Here is a 25860-nt window from a genome sequence, read left to right as displayed (position 1 = left end):
TGCAAAAATTACAGTCTGGTGTCTGAGGAAGCAGAAATACACTATCAAATCTATCCACTAGGGATCCCCCAAAAGAATCGCAATTTTCTATCTACAAACATCTACCTTCTACCTACATCCCCCAGCCTGTGATGACACAGAGGATGCATGAAATATGTTAATTTCTGTTTGAAACACTCAGAGTTTATGACCGCTTAAATGCCTCACAATCTTTATACGTAGTGATGAGAGAGGCCTGTAAGTGGCACCATAGGTAGACCTCACCTATGATAGACAAAATATGAAAACATATCCAAAAAATCACATTGCCAGATTATTAAAGCATTTATTAGCAACTTACGGTGGAAAATAAGTATTTGTTCGCCTACAAACAAGCAAGTTTGCTGGCTCTCACAGACCTGTAACTTCTTCTTTAAGAGGTTTCTCTGTGCTCAGCTCCCCAGTTTCAACTTGTAATCAATATAAAAAACACCTGTACAACCTAAAACAGTAACGCTCCAAACTCTATGGTAAAGACCGAAGAGCTGTTGAAGGACACAAAATTGATGACCTGCACCCGATTGGGAAGACTAAATCTACAATAGGCAAGCAGCTTGGTGTGAAGAAATCAACTGCGGGAACAACAAGAAAATGGACATACAAGACCACTGATAATCTCCCTTGATCAGGGGCTCCACGCCCTATGGCAGTGATGGCTAACCTTTTAGAGCCTGAGTGCCCAAACGTCAACCAAAAGCCACTTATTTATTGCAAAGTGCCAACGCAACAATTTAAGCAATAATTTAATTTCCCTGTTCTTTAACAACTTCAATCATATCAGCCTCCTGAGGACACCAATGCAGTTAAAAGGAGGAGAGCAAATTTGTCTATCGTTGCAAGAAGATTCTACATGAAGATTCTTTGAGTCCTGTCTGGTGAACTTCATTCTGGGTGATGGCCTGGGTGCCCACAGATAGGGCTCCGAGTGCCGCCTCTGGCACCCGTGCCATAAGTTCGCCACCACTGCCCTATGGGGTCAAAAAAAAATAATACACAACAACGGTGAGCAAAAATTCCAGAACCACATGGTTGGAATTCATAAGAACCCTTATAGTTTAGCCTGCCTTTTTTCTGTATGTGCACTGACCACCACTGGCTCCACTGTTATTAAAAAAAAAAACCATAAGAAAAAATTGCTTAAAATCCTTCTAACTGGTTTCGGGTCGGACGGCCATTTATCTCAAGGGAGGACCAAATTAGAATTTTTAAAAAATTCTAAATATTTGCTTTTGAGACAGTTTCACCACATGATGAATTATTAACGTTTCCCATAGCTCAACTTTATGTTTTAAATTTTTTTAAATTCTTTTAGGATGTTATACTGCTTACAAATTGAACAGAGATTTTCATTTTATTCCCGAAATTAAAATTATTGGGATTTTTATGACTGTGAAATATAAATTATTAGAATTTCCTTATAATTTCCACTGTTTTCAAAAGTACACCAAATTTACAAATTTCCTAAAGATTCAAGGAGAAAACACATCTTAAACTGTTTTATGCAATTTCTCCCAAATATGGAGACACCATACATGTGGACGTTACTTGTAGGGGGCGCACAGTGAGGTACAGAAGGGAAGAAGTCCAATGCAGTTGCCAGTTTTGTCCTATAGTGGAACTACGTTTCCTCACTGGCATCCTTTTGTAGGTTATATCATTTTTGTTTTTTCGTTAGTCGTGCCATGTGAGGACATTTTTTGGCGGGATGACATTCAGTTTTCATTGATATCAATTAGGGGTGGCTATGACCTATTGTTCATATTGTATTACCTATTTTGGAGGGCGGAGGAGTATATTCTGTATTTTTTTTTGGTGTTCACCATATAGCCTAACAAACATCTTTTGTTTATTCTACGGGTTGGAACGATTATGTTATGTTTTACAAAATTTGCAAAATGAAACCTAATGTGGGGAAAAATGTATAGTGTTTGCATCACCTTCTTCCAAGGAGCATAACACTTATTTTTGTTGTCTTCAGAGCTAGTTGATTTTTTTTTTGAGGGATGGGTTGTACTTTTCACCAGTATCATTATGGAGTAGTTATGTTTTTTTGATCACTTTTTATTGCATTTTTTGTTGGATGAAGTAGTTAAAATTTTTGCTGGGTTTTTAACTGTTTTTTTAATGTATTCATTTATTTTACGTGTCGTTACGGACGCTTTGATACTATATGTGTGGGGTTTATAATGTGATTTACACTATTTTCACATTAAATTAAAGACAGGTGGCTAAAGAAAGCAAAACAAATCCCAAGAAATTTCTTAAGTACCGTATTTTTCGGACTATAAGACGCACTGGACCATAAGACGCACCAAGGTTTTAGAGGAGGAAAAACAAGAAAAAATGTTTTTTTCCCCAAATAGTATGCTAAAATATTTAATAAAGTAACTGGGCGGTGCAGTGCAGCCATGTTTCTCTTTAGAGAGGGGCAGGGGCAAGCAGTGGTCACCCCCTCCTCCTCTCCTGGACACTGATGTCTATCTTTAGATAGAATTATGCTGGCACATAGTCAGGGGGTCTCAAGAGTTACAGGGCTGTATAGGTATGAGTATATGTGACAATGGTCACAAGAGCTTACGATCTATGAGGAGGGGATACAGGAGATGACAGTGCTTGTACAATGGTCACAAGAGCTTACAATCTATGAGGAGGGGGGGGGCACGTGAGATGACAGTGCTTGTACAATGGCCACAAGAGCTTACAGTCTATGAGGAGGAGGGGACACATGAGATGACAGTGCTTGTACAATGGCCACAAGAGCTTACAATCTATGAGGAGGAGAGGACACAGGAGATGACAGTCTTTGTACAATGGTCACAAGAGCTTACAATCTATGAGGAGGAGGAGGACACAGGAGGTGACAGTGCTTGTACAATGGTCAAAAGAGCTTACGATCTATGAGGAGGGGACACAGGAGATGACAGTGCTTGTACAATGGTCACAAGAGCTTACAACCTATGAGGAAGAGGGCGACACATGAGATGACAGTGCTTGTACAATGGTCACAGGAGCTTACAATCTATGAGGAGGGGACACAGGAGATGACAGTGCTTGTACAATGGTCACAGGAGCTTACAATCTATGAGGACGAGGGGACACAGGAGGTGACAGTGCTTGTACAATGACCACAAGAGCTTACAATCTATGAGGAGGAGAGGACACAGGAGATGACAGTCCTTGTACAATGGCCACAAGAGCTTACAATCTATGAGGAGGATGACACAGGTGACAGTGCTTGTACAATGGTCACAGGAGCTTACAATCTATGAGGAGGAGGAGGACACAGGAGGTGACAGTGCTTGTACAATGGCCACAAGAGCTTACAATCTATGATTAGGAGGGGGCACGTGAGATGACAGTGCTTGTACAATGGCCACAAGAGCTTACAATCTATGGGGAGGGGACACAGGAGATGACAGTCCTTGCACAATGGTCACAAGAGCTTACAATCTATGAGGAGGATGAGGGTACACAGAAGGTGACAGTCCCTGTACAATGGCCACAAGAGCTTGGTCTGTGGGATAAAGTACTTTTACAAGACAGCAGCCACTACAAACCAGGCAACAAGGGGTTAAGAGTGTGAGAGCATAGATCTGGGGGAAGGGAGCACTAACACTTATCTGATCCTGTGCTCCAGAAGTTACAGGTCAGACACATACAGGCTCCTCTTCACACACTCTGCCGCAGCCTTCTTCTTCTGTCTTCACTCTGAGCCTCCCGGGCTACTTACAAGCCAGCGGGGATTGGCCAGAGTCAGTGCCTTTCTCCTCCCCCTCTCTCTCCACTGCTAGGCTCCTGTATATCGGTGCCTTGAGGACTGCAGAGCTGGCAGAGCACACGGGGTGCCATCCATTCCCTCCAGCAGTGGAGGGAGAGGAGGAGAGGAGCGCAGCGGCACTCACTGTGCATCCAGGTGCCCTCCTGCAGCTACATCCGGACTATAAGACGCACCACTGTTTTTTCCCCATTTTCTGGGGAAAAAAAGTGCGTCTTATAGTCCAGAAAATACGGTATATCAATGCAAAAAAAAAAAAAAAAAGGGGTCAGAACAGGTTGGACCCCATTATTCTGAAAATGGAGCATCGGTGACTGGAGACCAAGAGAAGGCGGACATAATAGGTTTTTTTAGCTCCGTTTATAGAATAAAAGAAAGAACTTCTGACATGGGTGGTGCCAGTGCGGGTCACGCATCCTGTAATATACTAGACTGGCTGAATGTAGACATGATCCAATCTTAGCTCAATAAAATCAATGTGTACAAGGCTCCTGGACTAGATGGGTTACACACCAGAGTTCTTGTCTGGTGTGGTGCTTTGTGACTGGTGCAAGGCAAATTTGGTGCCAATATATAAAAAGGGCTCTGGAACTTTGCTGGGCAATTACAGGCCTGTTGGCTTAACTTCCATTGTTGGGAAAATATTGGAAGGGTCAGTAAAAGACTATATACCGGAGTAGGTGACATCAAATAGCATAATAAGTGACAGCCAGCATGGGTTTACTAAGAATAGAAGTTGTCAAACTAACCTGATCGACTTCTATGAAGAGGTGTGCAGATGCCTGGATGGAGGACCTGCTGTGGATATCGTGTTCTTGGACTTTGCAAAGGCATTTGACACTGCCCCTCATATAGACGCCTCATGGGTAAAATAAGGTCTATTGGTTTGGCAGAAATCATTTGCAATTGGATTGAGAACTGGCTGGAGGATCGTATCCAGAGAGTTGTGGTCAATGATTCCTACTGGGAATGGTCACAAGTTATGAGCGGTATACCCCAGGGTTCTCTGCTGGCCCACTACTATTTAATAAATAGTAATTATTAATTATAAATTATATAGAGCTAGGAGTTAATAGCACTGTGTCTATTTTTTGCAGATGACACCAAGCAGATGTAGTGTAATACAGTCTATGGAGGATGTTCATAGGCTGCAGGGTGACTTGGACAAACTGAGTGTTTGGTCGTCCACTTGGAAAATGAGCTTCAATGTGGATAAATGTAAGCTTATGCACCTGGGAGCTAATAATCCAAAGGCAAAATATGTCCTTGGGGGAGTAAATCTGGGAGAGTCCCTTGTTATGTGGATCATAAATTGAATAATAGCATGCAAGGTCAATCAGCTGCCTCTAAGGCCAGTAGGATCTTGCCATGTATCAAAAGTGGTATGGACTCTCGTGATAGGGATGTAATATTACCACTGTACAAGGCATTGGTTCCGCCTCATCTGGAATATGCTGTACAGTTCTGGGCGCCGGTCCATAAAAGGGATGCCACGTAGAGCCACAAAAATGATAAGGGGTATGGAGGGTCTTAGTTATGAGATTAAAACAACTAGATTTATTTAGTCTGGAAAAGATACGACTACAAGGGGACATGATTAATTTATATAAATATATGAATGGTCCATACAAAAAATATGGTGGTAAGTTGTTTCAGATTAAATCAAATCAAAAGACTAGGGGGCACTGTTTCCGTCTGGAGAAATAAAGATTTAATCACCAGAGGCGACAGGGCTGTCTGAGAAATCTGAGAAATTGCCTGCCTCAGGCGCTGGTCACAGCAGGGACAGCAGAGAGCTTCAAGAAGGGTCTAGAAGCCTTTTTACACCTAAATAACATTGACGGTTATGTTATATAGAATTGTTTACCTTAAATCCCTTCCTCATGCAATCCCTTCTCTTCCTTGGTTGAACTTGTTGGACAAGTGTCTTTTTTCAACTGTACAAACTATGATACTATGATATGTCATTTTATATGTTAATGGGGCTTATGGGCAATTTTATTAATTTATTAAGAACTATATTTAAGAATTTTTTTTCTTACATTTTTATTAGTTAGGGACATGAACAAGTAATCATTTAATTGCTTGTTCATGATAATACCCTGCAATACTGATGCATTTCAGTCAGCCCATGCAAACACATAGGCTGACAATGTGACTGTAAGATCCTGTCACAGACGGGATCTTACAGGCACTGCCTGTGAACAGCCCTGTGGTTCCGATAGGGCTGCCATTGCAATCATCGGCGCTCTCTGAAGATGGCGTGGCGAGGGGGGATGGTGGGGGAAGAGACCCTCAGAAGGCAATTTAAATGCCGTGGACATGCACCACACAGATTGTTACACATGGTTATAGTAATAGTATATTTATAAACTGCCTTATGGGAAATGGAAAAGTTTCAAATGAATGGCAGAGAAGAGAAATAGCGTCATTGTTTTTTTGAAGAGGAAAGATTTGGCTGTAAAAGTTTTGAGCTTATTTTTTGCTAGACAAGATACATTTTTCAGATACTTTAAAAGGGGTTTTTAAATTTAATTCATTTGCCATATGTAAACATTTCTGTAATTGGATGTTATTAAAAAAAAATGTGTTTCTACTACTGTATTTCACTTTTACATAGAAAGCTGGTGTTTGGGGACTATCATTTTTGAGGTTAAAAAAATTTTTTTCACTTTTATTTTGAATTTATTTGTTTTCTTCTCTGCTTGTTCAAGTGCAACTATAGAAATCTTCTGCTACAAAGTCAGATCCTGCTGGAAGGTCATTGATAGGAGTCCAGGGGTGCCATAGCAACAATTGTACCCCCAGAAGGCACATATTTACAGGTGTAGAGAGTCTAAAAGGCCATAAATGCGCCACTGAGAATTTAAGGTGTTGAATGTGCAGTCACAGTGAGTCTTCGGTGTCACCAAGTGACTAGCCAACATCTCCAGTAGCTCCCTCTTCAATTTTAACTTTTAACTTAAAAAGCCATAGCTTATATTCACATAAAATGTAGTTTGAAAAAGTAGATGGCACCCTACCAGAACATTCACACAGATCACAATGGGTGTCTCCTATCCTCAGTGAATCACTAGCCATCTCTAGTAGATCCCTCTTCAATCTTCCCCTCTCCCTTATACAGAGTGCACAAGCATGACACTTGCTATTTAAAAAAGGATAACATTGACAGAAGGAAGGGGGGGGGCTACTCAGTAACTAGCAAATTGCGGAGCAGCATGAAGTGAGGATGCAGTACGCGCCTCCTGCCCGCCCCGAGCTGTTACTCCCTGCCGCCACTCCGATAGCGAGGACTGAGGACACAGCAGCCTTCACTGTTGATTGGTGGATCGCTTCCCTGGCACCGCGCCTCTTCGGGAGGAAGAGAGGCGCAGGATCCTATGATCAACCCTGAAAGCGAGACCCTTTGAAACTGCATGTATAAAAGAGTTATCTTCAGCAATAGCAGCAGAGGGGAATGTGACAGAACATTGAAGGGGTCCCACTTGTGGCTAGGTGCCAGAACATAACATATAAAGATCATGGCATATATATCCACACCAGTAGGACAAAGGTGGTGATGCATTTGATCTATATTTTTTTCTTCCTATTAACATCATAAAATCCCCTAATGAATGTTTGGCTACATTGTTGAGATTAACTTCGGCCAAAATTACAGCTATACTAGAAATTTATTGGTATTTTCATTACTACTCTGAGGTCTATTGCTGACTGCCTGATATTAACTGTTCTGCCTGACAGCGACTGCTGCGATCGCTGGACAAAGAGACCTTCATGCTTTATGCTTGAAAGCGCCTAAAATATTTGGGTCTGGAATCTTTCTATTCAGCTCTTTTTGGACACCATCAATATTAATAAGCATATAACCTGTTATCTGTCTATCAAGACAGTGTTTAAAATAGCTGGTTTGGGAGATATTGGATAACTATGATAAACTTTCGGCACAGATTAGAGAGTTTTTTAGTATTAACATGGGCACTGTAAGTACTGCACTAGTTTGGGACGCAGCTAAATCACACATCAGGGTAATGTATAAAACAGAAAGTATAGGATATAAGTATAATATTGAGAAAAAAATAAACAAAACAGAGGAGCAGGTTAAGTATAAGGAAGGGGTATTTAGGGATTTTCCAACCTAGGAAAATAAGATAGAATGGGAAAAGATACTTAATATATATATGGACGTAACCCATATTAAAGCAGGCAGGAAATTATTTTTTTCAGTCACATAAATACTAGATAGAGGCTAATAAACCAGGAAAACGTTGGCTAATATGCTAAAAAATAAAAAAATAAAAACTATATTAATATTATAGAAAAAGAGGATGGTAGTAGGTTGCAAGATACAGATGGGATCCTGCAATGTTTTGTAGACCACGTTGAGAAAATCTATGCATCTGAGCTAGTAATGAGGGAAGAAGATATAAGAAAAAATTTATTTAATATAAAACTCCCTAAACTGTCTCACAATGAAAGAGAGTTGCTAGAAGCACCTGTAACAGCAGCCGAGGTTATAGAAATTCTATCCAAAATGCCCTGCGAGAAAGCCTCTGGCCCCAACGGGATCAAAGTAGAATTTTACGATAAATATAAAGCGATAATGGTAGACCGGATGCTAGAAATATGGAGCAATGCATTGGAGGACAAGATTCCCCCCCCCCCCCTCTATGCGTGAAGCACTCATTGTTTCGGTCCCCAAACCAGAAAAATATCCAATAAAAGTAGATTCCTATAGGCCCATTTCTTTAATAAATACTGATAATAGAATATTGGCGAAATTGTTAGCAGAAAGACTAAAGAACCTTGGTACTTCCAGATCAAAGAGGATTTATGCCGGGAGCATCGACAATGAATAATATTAGGAGGTTATATATGAACGTACAGTTCGCCCCACTTAATGTCGGACAAAGATCGATCCTTATGTTAGATGCCACAAAAGCCTTCAATACACTATGGCTGACTTTTGAAAATATGGGGTTCGGACCCAATTTTTTGGCCTGGTTAAAACTTTTATATAAAGACCCCAGCGCAAAGGTATTAGTCAATGGTAGAACTTCAAGAGCCATTCCGTTGGCCCGTGGGACACGACAGGGAAGCCCCCTCTCCCCATTACTTTTTGTGCTTGCACTCGAGCCTTTAGCAAATAAGATACGGTACGTCCGGACCCGGATATAGAGGGCTTTTTGCAAGGGAATGAGGAGGAAAAAATCTCGTTATATGCAGATGACTTACTGCTATATTTAGGCAGTCATCAATCAGTGAATAAAACTTTTGAGGTTTTTCAAGAATTTGAAAAGTGCTCCGGTTTAAGTATAAACTGGAAAAAATCAGGAAACCAAGAATCAAGCAAGAGATTTTAAAACTTCCTCTCCATTTGGCTGTACCAGATATAAAAACATATTACATCGCAGCTCAGGCCCAATATTTTCTTAACTGGGATAACAACCTCACAGTCAGTTGAGAGCATCTTTGGGGGTTAATAAAATATAATATATTTGAGATTTTGGAAGTCAGGGAAGGAAGAAATGGTAGGACAAAATGGTTAAATGAAACAGTTAAAATGATGTTTATGATTTGGAGAGAAATTAAGAAAAGATGCCAACTTGTGGGACAAGTGGAGTTTCCACCGCTATGGGGAAATAAAGTATTAAATGTTCCCACATAAATAAATCAAAGAAGGTGGGCCAGTAAGGGGGTAAGATACGTTCAACAGATGGTAGAGGAAGGGAAGATCAAGCCTTTCTCCAGACTAAAGGAGGAATTTGGTTTGGAGGGGGATATGTGGTATGGATATCTGCAACTAAGAGGGGCATTTAATAAAGACCCTAACAATGTAATTGTAGAATCCCCCCATTAATAAAAATGTTGTATGATGCCCTCCCCTCTAAATTGAAAATAGCTAAAATTTATAAAGCCCTGATTAATAAACAGGGGGTGAAGAGTATATAATATTTACAAAAAAATGGAATGGAGAAATACAAGAGATAGAATGTAATAAATGGGCATTGCTCCAAAAAGAATCCAAAATAATTCTCCAAGCCCCAAGTCATAAACAGGCCCAATTGTTTATTTTGAATAGATTGTATTATTCCCTTAGAAAATCGCTAGATGCTATAGGGGAAAGGAATCTAGGTGTAACAGATGTGGGGAGGGAGCTGCAGATGATATACATATTTTCTGGACATGTAGTAAAATAAGAGGATTTTGGGAGAAAGTATTGTGGGTTATAAAAGATATATACAAAATTGTTGTTATTCCTAACTTGGAAACATGTATGTTGGGTTTATTAGAAGGAAACAATGAATTAAATAACATGAATATAGCCGTAAAGAAATTGTTATTTATTGCTAGATTTTGAATAGTTAAGAACTGGATCAATAAAGACCCACCTACAAAAGAAATGTGGAAAAGTATGACAAATAAAATAGTACAGATGGAAAGGTTTACGATGTACAAAAGAAGTGTAAGAAGGAAGCAAAGATTTGACTGTATCATAGTATATAAGGCTGGAAAAAGACGCAAGTCCATCAAGTCCAACCTTTAAGAATTAAATAAATGTTTTATCCCCATAACCCGTGATATTTTTTCTCTCCAGAAAGGCATCCAGGCTTCTCTTGAACATGTACATAGAGTCCGCCATAACAACCTCCTGCGGCAGAGAGTTCCATAGTCTCACTGCTCTTACAGTAAAGAACCTTTGTCTATGTTGATGGTAAAATCGCCTCTCCTCTAGGCGTAGAGGATGCCCCCTTGTCCTGGTCACAGGCCGAGGTATAAAAAGATCTATCGAGAGATCCTTGTACTGTCCGTTCAGGTATTTGTACATTGTAATGAGGTCTCCCCTCAGTAGTCTTTTTTCTAAACTGAATAATCCCAAATTTTAATCTGTCAGTGTATTCTAATCCCTCCATTCCCCTAATAATCCTGGTTGCTCTCCTCTGCACCCCTTCCAGCTCTACTATATCCTTTTTATACACTGGTGCCCAAAACTGTACACAATATTCCATGTGTGGTCTGACCAGGGATTTGTATAAGGGCAAAACTATGTCTTTATCATGAGAATCTATTCCTCTCTTGATACATCCCATAATTTTATTTGCTTTAGCAGCAGCCGCCTGGCTCTGGTCACTAAAATTAAGTTTACCATCCACCAATACCCCCCAAGGTCCTTTTCAGCTCCAGTTTTACTAAGTAATTGACTGTTTAGAACATAATTATACTTTTTGTTTCCATGGCCCAAGTGCATAACTTTACATTTATCTACATTAAACCTCATCAACCATTTCTCTGCCCACTCCTCAAGCTTCCACAAATCCCTCTGTAATGCTTAACTATCGACCTCAGTATTTATTACTTTACACAGCTTAGTATCATCTGCAAATATTGAAACTTGACTGTGTAAACCCACTACAAGGTCATTAATAAAAAATATTAAAAAGAAGTGGCCCCAATACTGACCCCTGTGGCACTCCACTGGTAACGTCAACCCAATCTGAGAATGTGCCATTAATGACAACCCTCTGTTCTCTATCACTAAGCCAATTACTTACCCAAATACACAGATTTTCTCCTATTCCCAGCAGTCTCATTTTATATACCAACCTTTTATGTGGCACAGAGTCAAATGCTTTTGAAAAGTCCAGATATACAACATCCACAGCGTTCCACAGATCTAGTCTTGAACTTACCTCCTCGTAGAAACCAATCAGATTAGTTTGACAGGACCGATCTCTCATAAACCCATGCTGACGCTGGGTTATAAGGTTGTGCACAGTGAGATACTCCAGGATAGCATCTCTAACAAACCCCTCAAATATTTTCCCCACCACAGAAGTTAGACTCACGGGTCTGTAGTTTCCAGGATCGCTATTTGATCCTTTTTTGTATATTGGTACCACATTTGCTATGCGCCAGTCCTGTGGAACATAACCAGTCCTCAGTGAATCTTCAAATATTAAAAATAACGGTCTGTCTATCACCGTACATAATTCATGCAGAACCCGGGGGTGTATGCCATTTGGCCCCGGTGATTTATCTATCTTAGTGGTTGCGAGGCGGCGCCATACCTCTTCCTGGGTTAAACTGTTGACATTCCAAAAAGAATTTACATTATTTCTCATTGTGTCTTCCACCAGGGGATTTTCCTGGGTAAAGACAGTTGAGAAGGCGACATTCAGTAGATTGGCCCTTTCCTCATCTCCTTCCACCATGACCCCCATGTTATTTCTAAGGGGACCCACACTCTCTGTTTTTAGTTTCTTATTTATATACTTGAAAAATAATTTGGGGTTATTTTTGCTCTCCCTGGCAATATTTCTCTCAGTCTCTATTTTTGGGGCCTTTATCTGCTTTTTACATGATTTATTTTTCTCTCTGTAATCCTGTAATGCCTCATCGCTACCTTCACGTTTAAGCACCTTAAACGCCTTATCTTTCTCGCTTATTGCTTTCCTTACAAGACTAGTTAGCCACATAGGCTTTTTCTTGTTCCTTTTATGCTTTTTCCCATAAGGTATGTGTTTTTCACAGGACTTTTTCAGAATATATGAGAAAAAGTCCCATTTTTTGGGGGGTTTGTGTCTTTGAGAAAATTATCCCAGTCTATGCCTTTAAGGTCTTCCCTTAGTTGCCGAAAATTTGCCCTCCTGAAGTTTAGAGTGCTGGTTGCCCCTTCACTAACGCTCTTAGCAAAGCGTAATACAAAATCAATGATATTATGATCACTATTTCCCAGGTTCCACCCAACCTGTAGTTTTGAAACCCTATCAGGTCTGTTGGTAAGGATAAGGTCCAGCAGTGCCCCCCCCCCTCTTGTTGGCTCCAAGACTAGTTGCGACAGGTAATTGTCTTTTGTTGTTGACAAGAACCTGCTACCTCTGAAGGACCTGCAGGTTTCTGCCCCCCAGACAATATCTGGGTAATTGAAGTCCCCCATGATAAGTACTTCACCATGCTTTGAAGCCGCATCCATTTCACTTATCAGCACTTCCTCTGCTGCCTCCATTATATTTGGAGCCTTATAACAAACCCCTAGTAATATTTTATTATTCTTTTTCCCTCCCCTCATCTCCACCCATAGGGACTGCACATTTGCATTTGGGTTACTAATGTCATCTCGCAAGACAGGCTTGAGGCAAGAATTCACATATAAACAAACCCCTCCCCCTTTTTATTTATACGATCCTTTCTAAAAAGACTATAACCATCTATAGTAACAGCCCAGTCATAGCTACTGTCCAGCCATGTCTCGCTGATCCCCACTATATCATATTTCCGCTCCAACATCAAGAGTTCCAGTTCCTCCATTTTGTTTGTGAGGCTTCTGGCATTTGTGTACATACACTTTATATGGTTTTCCCTGTCCGTATTCCTTTTGTTCTTATTCCCCAATCTCATTCGAGCCCCCCTTCCTCCCCCATGGACTATGACTCTTCCCAGCTCTCTATCTACTCTATTTGCCCTGCACAAGTGTAGTTGCCCTCCCCCCAGGTCTCTAGTTTAAACACTCCAACCTTCTAGCCATTTTTTCCCCCAAAACAGCTGCACCCTCCCCATTGAGGTGCAGCCCATCCCTACTGTAGAGCCTGTAGCCGACAGAAAAGTCAGCCCAGTTCTCCATGAACCCAAAACCCTCCTTCCTACACCAACTTTTGAGCTACTTATTTACCTCCCTGATCTCCCGCTGCCTTTCTGGTGTGGCATGTGGTACAGGCAGTATTTCGGAGAAAACTACCTTTGAGGTCCTTGCCCTGAGCTTATGGCCTAAATCCCTGAAATCATTTTTAAGGACCTTCCACCTACCTCTTACTTTGTCATTAGTGCCAATGTGGACCATGACCGCTGGTTCCTCACCAGCCCCTCCCATTAATCGTCAACCCGATCCGCAACATGCCGAACCCGAGCACCCAGCAAACAACACACTGGGGCAGATTTATCAAGTGTCTGAAAATCTGAATATTTCCAATTCCCCATGGCAACCAATCAAAGCTCCTCTTTTAAATATTCATGAGCACTAGTAAAATGAAAGCTGATTTGTGATTGGTTGCCATGGGCAACTGGAAATATTCTGACTTTCAGACACTTGATAAATCTGCCCCATTGTTCGGAATGCACGGTCTTTGTGACAGATTGCCCTGTGTGTTCCCCTAATAATCGAATCTCCCACTACCAGCACCTGTCTGATCTTGCCTGTGCTCCCATTACCCTTCTTACTGGAGCAGACAGTCCCCTGGTTGCTAGAGGCCATGTCTTGCTGCAGCATTGCTACCCCAGAGCTGATATCCCCCTCATCCGCCAGCCTGGCAAACTTATTGGGCTGCACCAGATCAGGACTAGACTCCCTACAACTCTTCCCTCTACCCCGCCTTCTACATGTTACCCAACTAGCTGCCCCCTCACTCTGCACCTCCATACTTCCCTCCCCACACCCATCTTCCCCAGAGAGTTTGTGCTCCAGGAGCAGCAAACTTCGATCCATATTGTCAATTGCCCGCAGTCTTGAAACTTGCTCATTTAGATCCAGAATCTGGGCTTCCAGGTGAGCAATTTTCACACATCCCACACAGCAGTATTTCCCCTCGAACGGCTGTTCAAGGAAAGCATACATGGCACAGGATGTACACTGTGTAGCAATGCCACTTATGGAGTCCATTGTTCTTATGGGGATTACAATAGAAATATGCACAGAAAGAAGAATTTACAGTCAAAGTAACACAAAATACAGCAGTTACCTGCTAAAGCCCCTCAAACTTAAGTCCCTTAAACGTAAGTCACACTTAAGACACTGCACACACTTGGGATCAATGCACACTCGCCACCAAGCTCCCACACTCGCTTTTCTGATGCTTTTTTTTTAAAGGTTATCTGCCACAAAATTCTGCAGAGCTCACTGCAACAAGATCTGGCTGCAAAACTACAGTATGGCAGTATATGTGTATTTCACTACTCATACATTACAATGTGCTAATAGCACATTGTAATGAATGGGTTAAACCCGAAGTAGCTTTGGGTCTTCGTGAGACCCAAAGCTACCATGGCGACGGATCGCGGCTCCCCGATGACAATCCCTCTGCCGGTGGCGATCAGCAGGAAAACACCCGCGATCGGTGCCGGCACCGGTGTTACCGGTATGCAGCAAAAACCTACCCGGCTATGGAGAGGGCTCGGCCTGCGAGCCCTCTCCGTGCACAGGGACCCGACACGTGATGTACTATTACGTCACATGTCGGTAAGGGGTTAATATTGTGACAATGTGAGATGTGATTTCATGTAAAATGTCCAAGGGGGAAGAAGGGAGCAAGGAACAGGGTTTTTTTTTTTCCTGGGGAGAGGAGGGGGGGTTTAGTTGGTTATAGGGATGGGTTATATATTTATAATATATAGGATAGATAAGAGAGTTAGTTAGTAGTAGAAGGTTGTTATTGGGGAAAACAGCGGCCTGACACGAGGAATGTAGAGGTAAAATAAAATACAGATAAGTAAATAATACAGATACAATCTGGTCTTTTTGGTATATAACTGTGGAGTTGTTGGTAATGTGGTAATATGGTACTAACTATTATTGTATATATATAGTATAAATTGCAAATGACTATTTTAATTAAATAAAGCTTTTAACCCCTTAACGGCTTGGCCTTTTTTAGTTTTTTCACTTCCATTTTTCACTCACAACCTTCAAAAATCTATAACGTTTTTATTTTTCCACATAAAGAGCTGTGTGATGGCTTATTTTCTGCGTAACAAATTACACTTCATAGTGACGGTATTTAATATTCCATGCCGTGTACTGGGAAGCGGGAAAAAAATTCCAAATGCAGTGAAAGTGGTAAAAAAACACATTTGCGATGTATTCTTGTGGGCTTGGATTTTACAGCTTTCACTGTACGCCCCAAATGAAAGGTCTACTTTATTCTTTGGGTTGGTGCGATCGCGTGGATACCAAATTTGTATAGGTTTTATAATGTTTTCATACATTTTAAAAAATTAAAGCCTCCTGTACAAATTTTTTTTTTTTTTTAATTTTGCCATCTTATGGCGCCAATAACTTTTTAATACTTTGGTGTACGGAGCTATGGGTGGTGTCTTTTTTTGCAAAATTTGATGGCGGTTCCATTGCTATAATTTTTAGGACTGTGCGACCTTTTGATCACTTTGTAAAATTTTTTTTAGATTTTTCAAAATGGCAACAAAATGCCATTTTCTTATTTGGGCGCTATTTTCCGTTACGGGGTTAAACGCAGTGAAAAAACGTTATTATATTTTGATAGATCGGACATTTTCGGACGCGGCGATGCCTAATATGTTTATGATTTTTACTGTTTATATTTATATCAGTTCTAGGGAAAGGGGGGTGATTTGAATTTTAAGGTTTTTTTATTATAATTTTTTTTTTTACTTTTTTTTATTTTTACAAATTTTTCAGAGTCCCTAGGGTACTCTAACCCTAGGTTGTCTGATCGATCCTACCACATACTGCCATACTGCAGTATGGCAGTATATGTGGATTTTACTCCCCATTCATTACAATGTGCAATTAGCACATTGGAATGAATGGGTTAAAACTAAGTAGCCTCGGGTATTCGGAACACCTGAGGCTACCACGACGGATCGCTGCTTCCCGTGACATCATCAGGTAGCGACGATCCACGGCGCGGAGGTGGCGCCCATGCGCTGCCGTCTTCTTGAGGCCGCTGGCAGCCATGCCAGCGGCGATCGAGGTGAGAACATCTGCGATCGGTGCTAGCACCAATCGCGGGTGTTACCGGTAAGCCTTTGCTGCAATATGCAGCAAAGACTTACCGGCTATGGAGAGGGCACGGCCCGCGAGCCCTCTCCATGCACCGGGACCCGGTGCGCGTCGGGAAGGGGTTAAAGGAAGAAAAAAAAAAAGCTGGTTTGGACTCTACATACAAACTCAGCTCCTCTAGATATCACCGATACTAACAAAACATCTAATTTGCTAAATTGACAGCGTGATCTTGGCTAAAAATTGCTATCCCTCTCCATTATCCCCTGTAAAGCACTTTTTTCTCTACAGGATCAAAATTAAAAATATTCTCTTGTCTGACATTGCTTTGTGTGTTGTGAATAATACTTAATATACTAACAACCTGTGGCATTCCTATGATTGTGATCACAAGGATAAAGTGGCCTATATAATCCTCGATCAATACTACTAAATATCTTGGGGGAAATCTTATTCCTAGTGAGGGGACAATACTGTTTGATCCCCTTTTTATATTACCTAACAAACCAATTAATGTGCTACATGTTGACAACTTGCTTCAAAAGGGGACAAAACAACTTCGACCCAAAGAAAAGAAAAATAATAGGGTAATAATAAATTGGATAAAACGTGGCAATCTCCCCAGACAAGAACTAAAGTCAATGAAAAATTGAGTGGTGAGTCTAAAGGACTGCCTACCCCTTTGGGGTAGCAGAAGTTGTAGCGGAGGCCTCTCGCTCTAATAACTTAGGAGCAGAGGAATCAGCCTAATAGGCTGGAACGAAGGGCAATGTGGTGTTGGATAAAAGCTCTGTCTCTGAAATATTGCAAGCAATAAGGGACTGTAATACGTCTATTGTGGATTTAAACAATAAATTAGACACAGAAATAATGGTGATCAGGGGTGATCTTAAAAAAAAATAAGGGAAAAATGAAAGATAATGATTCTAGAATAGCAGAACTAATTAACGATATGGCGGCCCTGAAAAAAAAAGTGCAATACCTTACAAGAAGGGAAAATTTCACTACAGAATAAAAGAATCAAAAAGGAAGATAGATCACATAGAGACAACCTATGTATCATTGGAATGCCAGACAGTGCAGAGGGGAGAAACCCAATGGAGTTTATAGAGAATTGGATAAAGGAGGTAGAGGGTAAAGATTATTTGTCATCCCTCTTTTGTGTAGAAAGGGCCCATAGAGTGCCTGGGAAACATCCACCCCCAGGTGCTGGAGCAAGATACTTCTTGGTAAAACTACTAATATCTAAAGATCGAGATACCATATTGAGAAGGATGAGGGAAAAGGGCTCCAGAGTTATGTGTTTTCCATACTACTCTAAAGGAACACAGGCTAAAAAGAAAAACTTTAATTTAAAAAAAAGAGATTAAAGAAAGCCAATTTGAGATATTCTCTTTTGTTCCCATCTAAATTGAGAGTTATATATCAGGACAAAGCAATTTTCCTTAATACTCCAGAGGAAGCATTAGAGTGGTTAAACTCCAAAGGATGGTAAAATATAGATGGTACTAGGAAGATAAAGTGTAATTCTAGCTATGGAAGGACAATAGATATAACAAACATATGACCTTGCAATCATTAACAAATTATTTAACTTCAGGTAGGAAAAAAGTCTGGAGAATTGGGTAAATTGGGGGTGAGGGGTGCTCAGTCACTGGGGCTTTTTTTTCTTTTGTTTTTGAAGTATGAGCGTTAAAACCCTTTTATGGAATGTTAGAGGACTTGGGGATGCTATAAAAAGAATAGCCATGTTTAATTGTATACAAAGACACTTAAGAGCTATAGTGGTTCTCACTGAAAGACATGTAACACAAGAGAGAGTTAAACACAATTGGTTAGGTATTCAGTATCATTCAGAGGGGTTAGTGTACTTGTCCATCAAAGAATAGATCTCAACATTTTGGACGCCAGAATTGATGAGTATGGGCGGTATATTTTTATTGAGGCGATACCGGGGGGATTGTGCTGTATTCTCTCTTTCGTGTATATGCCGTCCTATTCTTCAGATATCATTAGACAACTACTTATTTTTATGCAAAAATGACTTGATTGCCCCGTTCTGTCGTGTGGGGAATATAATTGTGTGATGGATAAAAATTTTGACAGAATTTCGAGTGATCGAACAAGAAAAATGGAGGGGGATTCGCTTTTGAAAACAAATATGTGAGGAGGTCAGTTTGGTGGATGTGTGGAGAAAGAGATATCTAAATAATTTTTTTTTTTATGCTTTAGTAACTCACATAACTAAAGCGATGTTGAGAATCAATTTGGCTCAATTAGTGTAACAGTAGCTGTTTGGAATAAATATATTTGTATGAGCCAAAAAGTATATCAGATCAATACCTTATGATAGTTAATCTTAGTACTAAAAAAGTGAAATTTGGATCCCCTATACCATTTATAGTCATTGCTCATTGGCTATCAATTTTCGATATTAACCAAGAGTTGAGGATTTCAAGGAGTTTTGGGTTAAGAATAAAAGAGAGATGGATATTAGAAATGTGTGGGATACATTAAAACCCTATATCCATGTATATTTATATAATGAGATTCAATGGTCAAAGAAATCTAAAAGGATTCAGAAAGATAATCATAAGCAGCATATACAGAGATGTAAAATTGAATTTAGCTCTAGCCCCTCCAATTTTGTGAACTTCTTATTGAATAAAGCACATCATGTGCACATTATTTGCAGGAAATAAAAATTTTTTATGAAGGGGGGGAATCCGGGAAGACGCTGGCAAAGATTATTTGGAGTCAAGAGCCTAACCCGGGGATCAGCTCTATTAGAACAGGAAATGGTAGAATCAATAATGATCCAGGTGAGATTAAAGGGGATGTTTTTTTTCGGACCTGTATGCATCCCAAGCGGTGGTAGGAGAGGCAGAAATTAGGAAATACTTGTAGAATATGGATCTCCCCAAAAAAGAAAAGGTATGGATAAACCAATATCTGAAGAAGGGATTCATTAAATTCAATATTGGGTAATACTGCCCCAGGATCGGACGCGTTGCCCTTCGAAATTTATCGTAGATGTTGGAGGGTTTTGTTGCATCCTCTTGTAAGTATTAAATTGCTCTTTGCAGGAGGGCAGATTACCGATTTCTATGAGTAATGCCATTGTCGCCTTAATACATACGCCTTAATATCGCCAAATTTCACTATTAAATACTGACGTCAAATTATATGCTATGGTTTTAGCGTTGAGATTGAGGACGGCACTGGCAGATATCATCATACATCTAGGTCAATCAGCCTTTATACCTGGTAGACACTCAGCTAATAACCTGAGAAGGATCTTTGCTGGGATCCAAATGGGCCGGGGGGGGGGGGGGGGATTGGAGACCGATCCATCCTGTCAATAGATGCTGCCAAAGCATTTGACAGAGTGGAGTGGATTTTCATCTGGGAAGTGATGAAAGGCTTTGGGATTTGGGCAGGAATTTATTAAACATATTCAATTAATGTACACTGAGCCAATGTATAGTATACCTATGGATAAAAGTATCTGCTAGTCCCAGTACTTATATAGATGATAACTTAGTACCACTAATACAGCGGAGCAGGAAAAAAAAATTAAAACGTGGACAAAATTGTCGCTGTCACAGGTAGACCGAATGGCACTCATAAAGATGATATTATTACCTCAACTACTATATATCATCACCGCTACCCCAACATGGATATGGATGACATTGTTTTCCATGTTGGATGACAAGTATGGTAATGGGTCAAAAATAATTTTGAAATAAATACTAGCACAAAATTCTCGCCACTATGCCAGAATCAAAGGTTGAAAAAGTTAGAGCACTTTCACGGTAGGCTTTTTTGGGAAAATAAAGGAATACAGCTAATTTCACAAATTTTTATAGAAGGTAGGTTAATTTCCTTTGATACAATGAAGGAATTACATAATATTAGTAATAAAAATTACTTTCACTATTTTCAGTTAGTTCACAGAGTAAGGAGCTTAGGGGAAACACAGACTTAAAAACTAAGTAATAATCATGTAATAGATTTTTTAGATGGGTATTGAAATTCTGGGACGAAGTGTGTCGGGTGTCATGCTTGAAGGTCCCCAGGTCTCCAGATGTCCTTGTACTAGAGTATACCTGAGATATTATTGGCTCCCCATATCAGATTTAATGGCTGGGAATAGCTCTGCAAGTAGCTCGATGTATGCTTATCTATATCTGGAAGTCTCCAAAAAATCTATCAAGGGAAGGGAAGCTATCAATGGGATAACAAATTAAATAGATTCATTAAAAAAAATAAAAAAAAATCAAATTTGAAGAATTAGGGAAAGAGGAAATATGGCATAAGAGATGGTTATGTAATAACTAGAAGCATAGCCCCAGAGTGTCTTAGAGCGTAGATTATCCATTTATGGATCGGTTTCTATCATTGTCCTTTTTTTTTCCATCCCTGCTGACTGAGGGAAAGGGATAAAATGTATATGATATATGTCAAGATATTCATCTATCTTTTAAGTTAGTTAATTGATATAGGTTTACGGATAAAAATCGATAAATAAATTATGCATTATATGTAATATTAATATCATATAATAATGGGTTTACCTATTTGTCCTTGGTAGGCAAAGCGTTTTGAGTATATGGTATGGCGATTATTAGGTAAACGGAGGTATACATTCAGTTTTGTAAATTGATTAAGCAGGATGTGGAATATTTATTGCGCGCAGTCTTTTTATTAATGCATAGTGATCTATTTTTCATGTCTATTATATTGTATATATATTAACATGAATATCTTGTTGCTTTCTCTGTATTTCTTTTGTATTACTGGAAAAACTGAATAAAGAAAATTTAATATTAAAAATAAAAAACAACTAGCAAATTGCTGAAGATAGAAAATTCCCCCTTTGGGTGTGAGTGCTCTGGCCAGCAACTTTATAAAACTTTTAAGACTTATAGACGACTCTATGTTACAGACTACTGTGCTCACTGTTACCTCTAGTGAAGCTCTTTGGATACTGGTAATTTACTAAACTTTGACCTAGTTCTCACAACAACCCAAAATGTTGAATATCCAAATGTCAAAAGGACAAAAAAAAAACCAAACAAACAAAATATACAATATAAAAACAAAACTACAGAGCCTATCATGTTCATAACCTAGGGACTGCCTATATAGATAGATAATTTAGCAGCTTTTTAAACATTTTAATTATTTATTTTTTTATAACTGAGGCATCCAGAGAGCCCTCCTTTTACAATCTCATATCTGTCAATGACAGGGCTGATCTGAATCTGCTAAGACAGGGCAGCTCCGTCACAGATGGGGCATCCAACATTGCCTCTGGCACCATGAACTACATAGTGCTATATGTAGTTAGAAGAACGGTCTTAAGCGCTTCTGTTTCCTCCTCTGGGTTCTTGGCTGTCTGTGACAGCTGGGCACCCAACCTGTTTCTTTTCAACCGCAAGAGCAAGAACATACACAACGTACATATACAAATGCATATAATAGACTCTCATGTGTGTTTAGGTTAAATAGCAATTTACATGGGCTACAGAGAGAAAATAGTTTTTGTAAACAGTATGGTGTCAGTGTTCAGTTAAAATAAATAATAAAGGACAACCATTTCTTACCATGTGGTACGATTGTCTGTATGGGCTTGGCAGGAGAGCGTACATTCCATATGGTCAGGGTACCATCTGAATGGCTGCAGATGAACTGCTTTCCTTCATGGTGCCAAGCAGCAGAATGGATTGCCTAAGAGTTAAACATAAAAATAAACACTGCAGTCCAAGCTTATATTAATAGCACGTATATTTGTGTTAAAAACAAACAAAACAAAATTAAGTTGTTTTAAATAATTGATGTTAACAGAGCAGCACAGATATCCATCTTGCAGTATAAACCTCCTACTAACCTTTCTTCCAATTAACCCAACCTTCTCACGAGTGCATCATGTTCCAAAACAATAGATAGGAAAAGAAAATCCTTGCATGTTGTATTCTAAGATAGCATTCCGCAGTATTCCAGGCCTATCTGTGACTCAGCAACTATCCACCTTGGCATACCTTAACTCCACATGGTGTTTTGCTTCTGCCAGCTACAGCACAAGTCAAATGATTGAGATTTATACATTTACAAGGAGAAATCCTTATGTATACAGTCACAGGATAACACTAGTTTGCCATGGATTCCAGTTAGTTATCTGTATTTGAAGGTGCTCTAGGTGCTGAATTCCAGTAAATGAAGGTGACCTTCAAGTGCTTCTCAATTAGTACATCAGCAACGATTTATTTCAGTAATTTAATTCAAAAACTGAAACTCATATTTTATAGGCTAATTACAAAAGAGAAAGAACTTTTTTTTATCAAATGTTTACTTATGTTAATGTTGATGGATTATGGCTTACAGCCAAAAAAACCTCAAAAGTTTTTATCTCAGAAAATTGGAAACTATAATTATTTTTTAAACACAGAAATATTGGCCAAATGGAAAGTATGTACAGTAAAATGCACTCAATCCTTGGTAAGGGTTACTTTTGGATTAATGACAATCAATGTGGTGTGGCATGGAGTTGATCAGCTGATGGAAATGTTATGGAAGCCCAGGTTGTGCGACAGCAGCCTTCAACTCATCTGCATTGTTGAGTCTGGTGTCCCTCATCTTCTTCTTGACAATACCTCATAGATTCTCTAAGGGTTTTGGTCAAGCGAGTTTGCTGTCCAATCAAACGAGGTATTGGTAGTTTTGGCAGTGTTTACAAGTGCCAAGTCCTGCTGGAAAATAAAAATTCTGTCTCCAAAAAGCTTGTCTGCAGAGGTAAGCATGAAGTGCTCTAAAATTTAAAAGCAGACAGCTGTGCTGACTGTGGCCGTCATAAAACATTGTGGATCTACACCAGCAGAAAACAAGGATCCCCAAAACCATCACTGATTGTGGAAACTTCACACTAGACATCAAGCAGCTTGGATTGTACCTCTACTCTTCCTCCAGATTCTGGGACCTTGTTTTACAAATGAAATGCAAAATTTACCTTGGAGCATTGAGTCTAGTCTAGTTCTGTTTCTCCTGATAAAATGTGGTATGAAACGCAAAGGTTACTGGACAGTGTGACACGGGAGTTGAGGTGTGACGGCCAGTGGTGCGTGTATTCTGTTTGGAGTATATTGACAGTTGGTTTGGGATTTTTGGGGTGTGTTTCATAATATATGTAATGTTATTGAATTATTTTGTTATTTGTGATAACCTCTTAATTTATATGGCTGTCTTGTACTTATAGTGTCTTGTGAGTATTGTATTGTTTACCCCTTTCACCACCTCCTAGTCCTTTTCTTTTAAGAAACATTGTGAACATTAACAAATACATGAAAAAGATCACTCTGTTTGTATTGACTGATATAATATATGAGCTACACCTTTTAAATTGAATAACTTAAAAAAAATACTTTTTGCTGATATTTAAATTTATTGAGAAGCCCTTGTATTTGACTACATATCTGGTTAAACATGCTCTATTCTATCATGTTAGTCATCTTCTTATCACTTGGTTACTAGTAATATATCCAGTATGACGCTGGATGTTTTGTCTTGGTGAAGGTTATCAAATCATCTATTTTTTAGTAATCAGCATTGTGCTTTTATCATTAATTTGTGTATATGAATGATACCAATTTCCTAGAGTAACAAAATTAGCCTCTGACTAGTTCCATATATACTCGAGTACAAGCCGATTTTTCAGCAAAAAAATTGTGCTGAAATCCCCCAATCGGGCTTCCGACATCTGGTGCCTCATCGGGTTCATCCGCTCCTCTTCGGGTCCCCTAGCGATGCCAGTGGCTCACAAACAATGATGTTGGCAAGCAGCTGACGTCATTCTGTGTGCCGGCCGAAAGCAAAAAACCCATATAGGAGCGAAAGGACCCGAAGAGGAGCCGAAGGACCTGAGGAGGCACCGGAGCATTGGAAGCAGAAGAGGACCTACGGGGATGTACATTCATGGCCATAAGCTTAGAGAATGATACAAATGTACATTTTTACAAAGTCTACTGCACAATGTTATAAAGAGTGATCGGCTTAACAGCAATTAATTGCAAAGTCAATATTTGCCTAGAAAATGAACTTTTCCCCCAAAACACATTTCAACTTCATTGCAGGCCTGCCTTAAAAGCAGCAGCTAACATCGTTTCAGTGATTGCTCCAGTAACACAGGTGTGGTTGTTGATGAGGCCAGGGCTGGAGATCAATCTGTCATGATTCAGTAAGAATCACACCACTGGACACTTTAAAAGGAGGCTGGTGTTTGGCATCATTGTTTCTCTTCTGTTAGCCATGGGCATCTCTAAAGAAACACCTGCAGTCATAATTGCTCTACACAAAACAGGGAAGAGTATTGCAGCTAGAAAGATTGCACCTCAGTCACCAATCATCAAGGAATTCACGAGAGAGGTTCCATTGTTGCCAAAAAGGCTCCAGGGCACCCAAGAAGGACCAGCAAGCGCCAGGACCGTCTATTAAAAGTGTTTCAGCTTCGGGAACGGGCTACCAGCAGTGCAGAGCTTGCTCAGGAATGGCAGCAGGCAGGTGTGAGTGCATCTGCACACACTGTGAGGCGGAGACTCTTGGAGCAAGGCCTGGTGCCAGGGAGGGCAGCAAAGAAGCCACTTCTCTCCAGAAAAAAACATCAGGGACAAGCTGATATTCTGTAAAAGGTACAGGGAGTGGACTGCTGAGGACTGGGGTAAAGTCATTTTCTCTGATGAATCCCCTTTCCGATTGTTTGGAACATCTGGAAAACAGCTTGTTCGGAGAAGACAAGGTGAGCGATACCACCAGTCTTGTCTCATGCCAACTGTAAAGCATCCTGCAACCATTCATGTGTGGGGTTGCTTCTCAGCCAAGGGAATCGGATTTCTCACAGAGCCTTAGGAACTTTGGCTTATATTCGGGTCAGCTTATACTCGAGTATATACAGTAATTCATATTTACTCATGGTTTACAGCTCAAATTAATAGAATATGTATGAAAAGTGTCATTCGAAATGTAACTACACAATGAGAGAACAGCAAAAATGCACAAGTATGCAACTTTTATTTCACACAAAGTCAACACATCAAAACTATGAAATGCATATCTTAAAAGTTACACATCTTATTTAAAGGTATCTGCAGGTAATAGTCTGTAGTCAAGTGCAGTTACAGAGCCCTGACACCACTTTTATGATCAGGGCTATATGACTCCAAAATTGGAATTTGAAGAGAATTTTTTCAGCACTATGAGCCAATTGAGATGAGCCATACTGTTTTCGTACAACTGTGCATTTTGT

General features: G+C 39.9%; 1 protein-coding gene across 4 annotated transcripts in view; it reads right to left on the bottom strand.

The window, feature by feature from the left end:
- Window positions 1-25860, bottom strand: part of STXBP5 (syntaxin binding protein 5) — a 468111-nt gene that overhangs the window by 225906 nt on the left and 216345 nt on the right. For all 4 annotated transcript variants that reach the window (XM_072140931.1, XM_072140932.1, XM_072140933.1 and 1 more), the window contains one exon: window positions 22172-22295. In XM_072140931.1, coding sequence (XP_071997032.1) covers window positions 22172-22295 — 124 coding nt within the window. The remainder of the gene's footprint in view (window positions 1-22171; window positions 22296-25860) is intronic.

Source organism: Engystomops pustulosus, chromosome 3, assembly GCF_040894005.1.
Source record: "Engystomops pustulosus chromosome 3, aEngPut4.maternal, whole genome shotgun sequence".
In the NCBI taxonomy this organism is placed as follows: Eukaryota; Metazoa; Chordata; class Amphibia; order Anura; family Leptodactylidae; genus Engystomops; species Engystomops pustulosus.
This window is presented reverse-complemented; position numbering and strand designations above follow the sequence as displayed.